General features: G+C 36.9%; 1 protein-coding gene across 1 annotated transcript in view; it reads left to right on the plus strand.

Annotated features, from left to right (window-relative positions):
• The window catches only part of LOC127869428 (coadhesin-like), a 30699-nt gene extending 23767 nt beyond the window's left edge, over window positions 1-6932 (plus strand). The window contains exons 7-10 of the mRNA XM_052412007.1: window positions 2560-2730; window positions 4356-4523; window positions 4965-5197; window positions 6707-6932. Of these exons, the coding sequence (XP_052267967.1) occupies window positions 2560-2730; window positions 4356-4523; window positions 4965-5197; window positions 6707-6874 (740 nt within the window). The 3' untranslated portion in view covers window positions 6875-6932. The remainder of the gene's footprint in view (window positions 1-2559; window positions 2731-4355; window positions 4524-4964; window positions 5198-6706) is intronic.
• Window positions 6933-11559: the final 4627 nt, after the last annotated feature.

Consider the following 11559-nt stretch of genomic DNA (forward strand, 5'->3'; position numbering starts at 1 on the left):
CCGTATCCTAAACTTTCGCTTCTTATATGGTCTTCAAAAAATTAATCAGAGACAGTTGACAAGACTAAACTTCTGCTTTTCGCTTATTTGCAATTTTTTCAAAGTGTCAGCATAATGTGCAAAATAATAATGGTAATACACAACATGGTCTCAGGTGTGTCAAATGAATTTTTAGGCAAGGATTATTAATTATAGGTATAGTTCAAGTGTACAACACACTCTTTTGTAATAAAAATATTGCAATGTGTGCTACTAGCACTGCATTATGCACATTTATATTAAAGCAAAAATTAACATTCATTTATATAATAAACAAGAAATCTGATACTTAAAACCACTCAGTAGATATTGTTTAATGTACAATGTATTACTCAAAGTCATCATCACACAATGAGACAACACAATGGTCTCTAAACAGAGATTTATGAAATAATACTAGTAATAGAAATACAGAAAAAAACGTCTAGAGCTGCCTGGGAACTATCATTTTTAATATCAACAATTCATTTGACATGCCTGATTGCAAATTGTTAATTTCACTATTCTTTCACATTGTTTTCACACCTGATATATGTTATGCTGTATATTCTTTTTGCTTACAGACATACAGAGTATCTTCACAATAATTGCAGTTTCTTTACAGTCCACTTACGTTGAACATTACAGAGTCACAATTGCTACTGTTTCAGTCCCGGTCAAGCTTTATAGGTCAAGAATTGCTTCCTTGTTGAGTACAAAGCACGCAGTCAGTTTTGCTCAGCAGAAAGCTGCATGGAATGTGTAAAGTCCAGCATTTGACAGAGCAGCTTCTAAAAGAAAATCAAAGAGAATCCATAAAATGTACATATGAATTAGTCTATTTCCAATGTGTATGTAAGCACAGTTTGATTTTTTACAGTTTGAAACAGTTTGGTACGAAAATGATCGAGTATGAGTCGGAGATGCAATATTGTTTACAATCACAACGTAACTTAATACATCACAAAAGAAAGGGTCTTTAGAATAATCACGTAGAATATACTCAAGAAATAACTCCAAAACTTAATAAAATGATAAATTTTATGTTCCATTAGTTTGACTGAATAATAATCATAATGACCTTAAATTTAAAATCGGCGATATTTTGTATGTGCCGAAAACAGTTCTCATGCTATCAAAGGTAATCTTTAGCAATATAATTATAGATTGATGTTTTATGTAACCAAACGCAATATTTTAATTGAATAATCACTTACCAATCGAGTGCATTCCATTAATTTATTAAATTTCAACAATGTAAACATCCACCAGAGTATGTCAGTTTCAATTTTCACTTCTTAATGACGTATTGACGAAAGCAGTGGCGTCACACAGACATGTATAGTTGTCGACGAAAGAAACGCGGCCGTTCATGTTGTGAACAAATTAAACTTTTAAACAATTGTTTATTTATGAAAAGGGAAAATATTAACTATAGAATATTGGGTTCATTGAAGAAGTTAATTCAAAACTAATCATATTCGATATTGTTAACGGGAAGTACGCAAATAATTTAGACGGGTTATCTTTTTTAAGATTTTGTTAACAACATCTAGAGCAATTTTCAATTTGCAATGCATTATGGGAAACAGGAAGTGTCACACAGGTAGGCAAACAGACGTATTTTGATCGTAGAAAATCATATAATGCAAGGAGATAGAGTACCATTACCTACAAAATAATAAATTTCTTGTCGTATTTTTTATTGAGGAATGCATCTACGCGTCATGTAGCGTTCGTCCAAGTGCCTATGTTGCTCCAGCGGTCTTTGATTTTCCATCGCGAAAATAGATGACGACAGGAATTATTTGACTTGATAGCCTATAAGGTAATGTCTCTCTGTATTTCAGAAAATTGATACAAATAAACGGTCAACGCCCGCTTCGCGGGCTTTTGCCCGTATAAATACAAAGTGAAAAAAAGCAAAAAAGAAAAATAAAAATTGTTGGATTCTGTGGAATATCGATTTTAATTTACTCGTGATCATACAAAAATATATTTTCACAAGTGGTGCAAAATATTATATTCTATGATCACAAGTGAATTAAAAGCGATATTCTACCGAATCCAACAAATATCCCCTATGTATTTGCTGGTCGTCGATCGCCAGTAAATTCACAATATTTGCGGTAATACAAAACTCTCACATTATATGCTCTCACATAATCAAATATTCATATAAATTGAACATAAAACAGCACACTACACATAGTATTGATTAATTCAATACTTTATTTGTACGTGCTATTTCTACTTAACAATTATAAAGCTTTTTGAAAAAACATCCACGCGGAACATATGAAGACTAAAAATATTTACCCTATACATGCCAATACGAGATAAAGGTGTTATACAAGCAGACAAAGGAGAGGACATTAATGATGGTGATGATGGTTTTGATGATCATGATGATGATGTTTATGATGATGATTATGATGATAATGATGCCAAGAAATAGGATGTAGAAAAGGGTATACTAGAATGTCAGCCAAGCCCCCGTGCCTCTTAAGAAGTTTTGACAACGCTATGGTGTAATTTCAGTTCCCGGTGAATGGTCGACCTGGACGTTGTGGGGCGCATGCGCAGTGTCCTGTGGTCTTGGGTTAGCTTCAAGGACCCGGATGTGTAACAACCCGTACCCTAACTATGGCGGCGACCATTGCTTTGGCAGTCCGTCCGAATATAAAGCTTGCTTCACACAGGGTTGTCAGGGTAACGGTTTAGGTCTTGAGAAATGGCTGGGCCTCGCTCTGTGAAAAGGGGGGGGGGTGTATGCACGTGCGTAAAATGTCGTCACATATTAGCCTGTGCAGTCCGCATATGCTAATCAGGACGACACTTTCCGCCTTAGCATGATTTTTGCTTAAAGGAAACCATCTCTGAACGGAAAATATCATAAACGCGAAATTGTCATCTCTGATAATATTCAGGGACGACACGTTAAGCATATGCATTAAACCTCCTTTTCACATAGCGAGGCTAATTAATATATTATGGTTTTAAATGAAGTCGTTCAGTTATAAAATAATAGGTAAGCATCGATGACAAATGTCCGTAATGACAATTCTGATCAGAAACTGACAGAGGGATTTAGCACGATGGACAGTGCGTCTAAAGTGTGACATTATGGACGGATGGAATTCTGGCGCCATGTTTGCCTAAAAAAATATTGCACTATGTTATATTCCGAAATATTCTGTTTAATTCATTTAAACAATTTTTTTTATAGAAAAATGCATATGCTTCTTTTTATGAGAACGAAACGTATGTTTCAGTATAGAAAATTGTTCTGCTTCTTATCCTGGTTTATTTTTGGCCAGGTATCGACTATCGACTGTGTATAATCCATGCGCACCAGACATTTCTAGGTCCAAATCAATGCACAACAAAAATGTCAATAATCTTCTATAAATAAGCCGCTTCGCTGGAAAACGTGGCTTAATGCATGACCTTAAAGTGTCTTCCCAGATTAGCCGGGGATTGATCATCTGAACGCCACTTTCGGCTTGCATGTCATTTTGTGTTACAAGGAAGTTAGTTTAGGCGGAAAGTGTCGTCCCTGATTAGCCTGTGCGGACTGATTAAAGATTATAACCCGATCTGGATATTTAACGTTCCAATGTCATGACTTTTTAAAATAAGCAGCTCTACATAAGTCTATATATAATATGTCTTGTATTGCCATAAGTTCTTAGTAACACGCTATATTTGAATAATTGTTATCTTTGTTGGTGTATATGGTGTAGGAACTTTAACGCATGTCTGACGTAAACCTTTTTTTTATGAAGTCTCGATGATTTTTTGTATGGATTTCGACAAAATAAATATGAATATACAATAAATATCTTAAAAGCTTATTCACTTTTATTCATATTCATCGACGGTTCGAAAGTAAGGAGTAATATCATAGGTTACATGTGGGAATACATTCATTGTTTGGTTCTATACAAGTTTGGTGTCAATCTCGCCGTTACCAAGCTAATGTATAATACATAATAAACTTTGAAAGATCTGGCCGCAAAAACAGCAATAAAAAATTCTGTCTGTTGAAACTTGAAATACTCGTGTTGGTTATTTTTACGATAAAAATTGTATCAAAACCTTATCATGTCCCCTTTTTCAAGATGTTGGTTGTAAGTCGTGTTCGTTATATATATATATATATATATATATATATATATATATATATATATATATATATATATATATATATATATATATATGCATAGGAACGGATTTTCGTGATAGCGTTCGTTTGTCAACATTTCTGGATTGTGACTTAAATTGACCAATGTTAATCGCGACTTAGTTTACTGTTATTACATTGTGTTCTGTAGATGGCGCGTGGTCAGACTGGCAAGCCTGGGGAGCATGCTCCGTAACCTGCAACGGCGGAATAAGGTCCAGGTCGAGAACGTGCGATAACCCCGCCCCTTCTTTGTTTGGCAGGTCATGTTCAGGCGACAGTAAGGAATACAGCTCCTGCTCAACAACTACTTGTCAGGGTATACTCATGTTCACGTGAACTGTAGTTTCTGTTTGAATGAACAGATATTCAGGTCGTTAATAGTTGCTTCGAGAAGAAAGATCTACATAATTATAAAGGTGATGAACTTGACCATGGGGATTGGTAACCTGGGAGAATTGGTGATGATGATGATAATGACGATGCAAGGAGAAGCAGGAGGGGGATTATAATGCTGCTGCTGCTGATGATGATGTTGACGATGATGACGATAATGTAGATGATGATGATGATTATGATGATGATGATGATGATGATTATGATGATGATGATGATGATGATGATGATGATGATGATGATGAAGATGATGATGATGATGATGATGATAATGATGATGATAATGATGATGATGATGATGATGATGATGATGATGATGATGATGATGATGATGATGATGATGATGATGATGATGATCTTTCAGTGCCCTCTGGAACCCAGCCCGCAATCTTCTTCACAGTGACGACGCCGACGGGATATCTGTTCCAGGAGAACGTGCCAATGTTCTCCGTCGTCGTCGTTAATCAGGGCCATGCCTACGATCAGCGCACGGGGCAGTTCGTGACTCCCGTCGCCGGCATGTACGAGTTCTACGTAGCGTTCATCTCCAAAAACGCTACCACACAGTGCTTCGTGCGTCAGAACCGCAACATTATGGTATGAACCGCGTTCTGAGAAAGCTGGGCTTACTGCTTGTCCGCACAGGGACGACACTTTCCGCCTATACTGGATTTTCGTTTAGAAGAGACTGCTTTTAAACAAAAAAGTCCATAAAAGCGGAAAGTTCAACAAACGTGTCTGCAATTGAGCTATTTCATACATACCGGGGTTTCGCTGGGTATCAATTTTCTTTCGCGGTCTATTGTTCCTGATAAAAAAATTGTGCAACCACTTCAAAACAATGCAATTCTGCTGCCAATTTTTAATCAGAGTACACAATGCACGCGCTTATCTTTAGCTGTAAGGTCACCATTTGAAGGAAAACAAGCGCTAAGTAATATCATCCATATTTCATTATGTGTGCATTCGAAATGACACAGTGTGCAGTTTTATCGAAATAATATCGATTAATTAACATGATTTATTTTCAATTAAAAAAAATCACGCTGTATATGGTTATCAGTTATGAACATTTATCAACGACCGATATGTCACAGGCAGCTTATTAATAACTCTATGAACAACAAATTATATAAATGCACCAGTAAAACAAGCTGGTGTTTACCGGTTATAATGCACTATCTTACTCCAAAAGATCATTACACAATAAACTGGGTACTTATACTTTGATGTTGACAGTTTTTTTCATATTTACTGGCGATAGATTTATTTGCAGACACAGATTGTTAAACATACTACTCTAAATTCACAAGGAAAACATCATTTTTTCTTCAAGACGCTACGGCATGTAAATTGTATGTTTATCTACTATTTCACCATGTTTGCACATATGACCTTTATTATGAAAGCTGTTTACTGTTTACAGACATACAGTTGTATTATCTTCACAGTTGTATGAATGCGCACTTAGTGTTCCATCCAAGTAAACATATTTAGTAAATTATATCAACATGGCTTATGATTTCATTCTTGCTTTGATTGTTAAAGAATCGCTCTTTTTTGTAATTTCTGGAAACCAAAACTGTCAATTTTGCCAAGTAGAAAGGAATGTATCATTCCAAACGTTTAAAGCAATTGTTTGAAACGAAAAACAAACATCAATCAATACATGTTACATAGGACAGATTTCAGTTTCATGTCTGTTTTCTCACAGTCCATAATATTTTGGTACGCAGCATGTTGCTACGAAAATGATTTTTATTGCGTATATGCAAAACCTTTGTATTCTTTAGAGCTTAATAATTTTGTTGTTGTTGTGGTCGTAATTATCATCAAATTACAAATAGTACCCAAACGGTCAGTCAATCTCTTTGGTGAGTTCGACGGAGGAACATTTCTTTAAATAGGAAGTGGAAATATAATGTATCAAATTAAAAATAGAAATCCTCGATTGTGGCCGAATGGCATAACAGTAACCAGCCACGCAGCTCCCAAACTATATATGTGCCGTACCATGCTGAATTTTCTGCCACGTTTGTTTTGCCAAGTGGCCCTCAATGTTGTTTTTTTTCATTTGATAAGTCACGCTCTTTATTCATATGACAGGTGTACGCCCTCACCAATGGCGGCGATAGCGGCTGGCAGTCGGCGTCTGCTTCCGCGTTCCTCCACTGTGACGTGGGGGACCACGTGGACTTGTCATGCGGCGGCTGGCAGTACGTCGACCATAACGCCTCCACGATGTTCACCGGTGCGTTGATGCGGGCAGACTAGACTTTGTATTATTCATGTTATATAAATATATACATATGCAATAAATATCCTTTCTTTTTCATGTATTTGTATCTAATTAATATAAAAATTAACACATTTAATATAACAAGTCTGAAAATACGCTTAATGAAACCCTTTAACGCAATGTTCACTGGGGCGTTGATGCGCGCAGACTAGACTTTGTATTTATTGCACACGTATTTGTTTATGTCAACAAAAATCCTTTATATTACATACTTATGCATATATTTGAATAAATACACATTATTGAAAACGAATTGATTTATTGTATATTTTCATACCCTCTATTTAACATCTAGTTGTATGTAATAAGTTTTGAAGTATTGGCATGTTATCCTTATTTCTCCCTACCATAAACGAAAAACGCGATTGATATGAAACTAGTTTAATGTAAACGGGTTTAATGTGGCCGAATTAGACGAAAAATGAAATTAATTCAAACATGACCCGTTCGCTTATATCGTTCGTATCATAATGTGGTGAGAAGAATCTGTGGTTCCACCATTCTGCCGTTTGCACCCATATGTTTTCCTTACCTTTCAGATACCAGAGATATTCAAAAGCTTACGATAAACTTAAGTCTTGTTTTATGATGATATCTCACTACATCTCATCTTATTTAAATACAGGCAACGTACATGACTGGATGGCAATAAGGTTAATTAGGAAAATAAACTTATTGGGTATTATGTAAAGCTGGTTCTATGTATAGTTGATTCGACATATAGTTGGTTCGACATATAGTTGGTTCGATGTATAATTGGTTCAATGTATAGTTGGTTCGATGTATAGTTGGCACAATGTATAGTTGGTATGATGTTTATTTTGTTCGATGTATAGTTGGTACGATGTATAGTATGTTCGATGTATAGTTGGTTTGATGTATATTTGGTACAATGTATAGTTGGTTCGATGTATAGTTGGTACATGTATAGTTGATACAATGTATAGTTGATACAATGTATAGTTGGTACGATGTATATTTGGCACGATGTATAGCTGGTACGATGAATAGTTGGCTCGATGTATAGTTGGTATGATGTATAGTTGGTTCGATGTATAGTTGGTACGATGTATAGTTGGTTCGATGTAAAGTTGGTTAGGTGTATGATTCGAACGATGTATAGTTGGTTCGATGTATAGTTGGTACGATGTATAATTGGTATGATGCATAGTTGGTTCGGTGTATGATTTGAACGATGTTTAGTTGGTTCGATGCATAGTTGGTACGATACATAGTTGGTAAGATGTATAGTTGGCTCATTGTATGATTTGAACGATGTATAGTTGATTCGATGTACAGTTGGTACTATGTATAGTTGGTACGATGTGTAGTTGGAACAATGTATTGTTGGTTCGATGTATAGTTGGTACGATGTATAGTTGGTACGATGTATAGTTGGTTCGATGTATAGTTGGTTCGGTGTATGATTCGAACGATGTATAGTTGGTTCGATGTATAGTTGGTACTATGTATAGTTGGTACGATGTATAGTTGGTATGATGTATAGTTGGTTTGGTGTATAATTGGTTCGATGTATAGTATGTTCGATGTATAGTGGGTTTGATGTATATTTGGTACAATGTATAGTTGGTTCGATGTATAGTTGGTACATGTATAGTTGATACAATGTATAGTTGGTACAATGTATAGTTGGTATGATGTATATTTGGCACGATGTATAGTTGGTACGATGAATAGTTGGCTCGATGTATAGTTGGTACGATGTATAGTTGGGACGATGTATAGTTGGTATGATGTATAGTTGGTTCGGTGTATATTTGGTATGATGTATAGTTGGTTTGATGTATAGGCTAATCATGGACGACACTTTTTTCTTTTATGGTATCTATCGTTTAAAGATAGAATCTTTTTAGAAAAATCCAGTTTAGGCGGAAAGTGTCGTCCTTGATTAGTCTGTGCGGAGTGCGGACTGCAATGGCTAATCTGGGACGTAACTTTACGCACATGCATCAAACCCCCTTTTAACAGAGAAGGCCATATTTGTATACGAAATAGTACATTCCAATTCTGGTAATATGGTATCGTCATGATCGACCAGTTAGCCCGAAAACATGACAGGACCAAAGCTAAAGTGAAATGAAATTATGTCAGTAAGAAAACACATACAAACCCACAACTTGATTTCAAAATATTTTAATAGCCTTATGTTATTCAAGCTTAATACATATTCATAGAAATATATGTTAAGAATTATATAGCAATATAATTTTTCACCGTTTATTTACATTGTAAAAGAGTTTAAACCGAGAATTTTGCTGGTATAATGACGTCATTTTGTGTATCTAAATGTATTGAGGCACGCCACGGGAGAAAGGGTAACTCGTGAACATATATTTTCTACGATCACTCGTGAACTAACAAACGATCATACACTGACATGAACAAATATCCTTTATATGTCTGTGATTTTACACATACACAACCTCTAATGTAGATAAAGGTCAACTTCGGCCCGAAGGCAGTCCGAATTTAGCTTGAAATACACTTTTTTCTTCGCCACACATTTCGCAGTCTCAAAAGGTGACCAGTGTTTTTTCTTAAACAGAAAATCACTAACACCACCCATATCATCAAAATCGACAATGCTCAGCGGACATTTGACCGTCTCGCGGAAGGATACATACCCGTCTGCCGCCATTTTCTTTTTCCTCGTCGTGGCAGACGACTTTCCGTTGTCTACGCACACTTTAATGTAGTAGTAATATTCTTCTTTGGAATCGTCGGTATCCGCGTAAATCTGTATTTCGTTTATAGTTATTCGGACAGTTTTGAGATTGTTCGGATGAACCACAAACAGAAGTTTTCCAAACGTCTTCTCTAAATCTGGCTTGATATTTCCATCTAGTGAGCTCGACTGTTTCACTGAGAACCTTCTTTTATTGTGGGATGACGTATTCTTTGGTCGGAGGAAGCCTTTGTCGCTATTTTTTGGAAATCATCTTTAATTTCACGTATGCCTTTTCCAAGGTATTACATGCATTGGACGTGAGTATGGAGCCTTCGTCTAAGACAGTGTATTCGGACACCGAATGTGACCGCCGTAAATTATCTTGTACAGAAACCAAATGGTTAGTTGGTATGGGAAAGCGCTGTTCATTATTCCGCATACCACGATAAGTATGGCTTGGGGTTTCATGAAAACGACGGTCGTTACTTTGCGCAAGTGAGCGAGAAAATGTTAGTGGATTGTTACATTCTAATCTGAACTGCACATCCGAATATGACTTTCTAAGAAAGCTTGGACATCTACGACGAGATTGATGTGGCGGGCTTCTGTCATAATCCGGCTGTGTACGACCACTTTGGAATTGGGGCTTACTTTTTTCAGAACATCCTCTCAGTTTTTCGTTGACACTTCTCGTTTTAGGTACGCTATTGTCGGAATTGAACTGTTTTAGCAACTCCTTTTGGTCGAAGTTGGGGTTTTTACACGGCATCGTCGTCTTTCGCGCGGGTTTCGGCAACTCACTTTCAGTCCACAAGGCAGGCGCTTGGCGTTTTTCTCTCTCATTCTTGTCATAAAATTCATCTATAGACTCAACATTTCCTGTATTCGTTGAGTCGAGTCTGGGCCCCCGAAGGTCGGTTTCACTGCTAGACCGACGCAATTCTCGACGAGTGATACGCACGGAACTGCTCCTTCGGAAGTACTTTTCTCGGAACACATCGGCCTTGTGACGTCGGTTGACGTAACGTCGCAGCCGCTCCGGTGACACAGTGTTGAATACACTGCTGGAGGAGAGAGTTTCATAGAGGCGCTCGGTGGCGTTTGTGAGGTAGCTGGACAGTGTGTCGGACACTTGCCCAAGCGTCTCGCTGATGGTGCTCGTTGTCGAGTCGCGCGAGCTGCTGTCATGACTGATTCTAGATCGGTAGTTTTTCATAGCGTTCAGGAAATTGCCGATGGGACTTAACGGTGGATCCTCTTGCGCCATGATACAGTACCGATTATATTGCGCTAATTAAGAATTAAGTCTGAAGAATTCTTCTACCCAAAAAGCCAACTTTCCAAGTAACAACGGTTCGCTAAAACACGATTTAATCCGAGGAAATTTTGTCTTCTAAGGCAAATTCAGAAACACAGTTATGATTATGTTACTTAAATAACGCAAAACAGCGTACCCGTGAATTCTTTGAAGGAACTGCACTTTCTTCTGGAACCAAAGATTCGTTGTGTACACGTTAACTTTTTTTACGTTTAATAGCACCGACCTATGCCTCGTTTTTCTGCAGGCACATCCACCCTATATGTTCAAGTGACTGCGCCGCTGTCTTATATACGCGTCTAGAATTCAAGAACTAAGTGGGTGGTGATAATATTTCACAGTTTGAGATGGTGCAGTGACGTTCGTAAATGGGATTGTGCGTCTGCTTTAACCTAAAGGGTATTGTCCGAGAAAAACGACGAAGCTTGTTATTAAACTTCTTCCAAAACAAAGGTTATGAAAGTTCAGGCGTTTAAAACGCATTGCCATCGCTTTAATATACATAGCATTCATAAATTCCTAGTGTATGTATAGTGGCATTTTATATAAAGTGGCATTCTCGGTTGATAAGCCATGCTTACAGCGATTATTTCATAAAAAGGCGTTTAAAATGTATATGTGAACATTTCGGTGTAACGGAATGTGGTTAGACC

Source organism: Dreissena polymorpha, chromosome 2 (genome assembly GCF_020536995.1).
Source record: "Dreissena polymorpha isolate Duluth1 chromosome 2, UMN_Dpol_1.0, whole genome shotgun sequence".
NCBI classification, from domain to species: Eukaryota; Metazoa; Mollusca; class Bivalvia; order Myida; family Dreissenidae; genus Dreissena; species Dreissena polymorpha.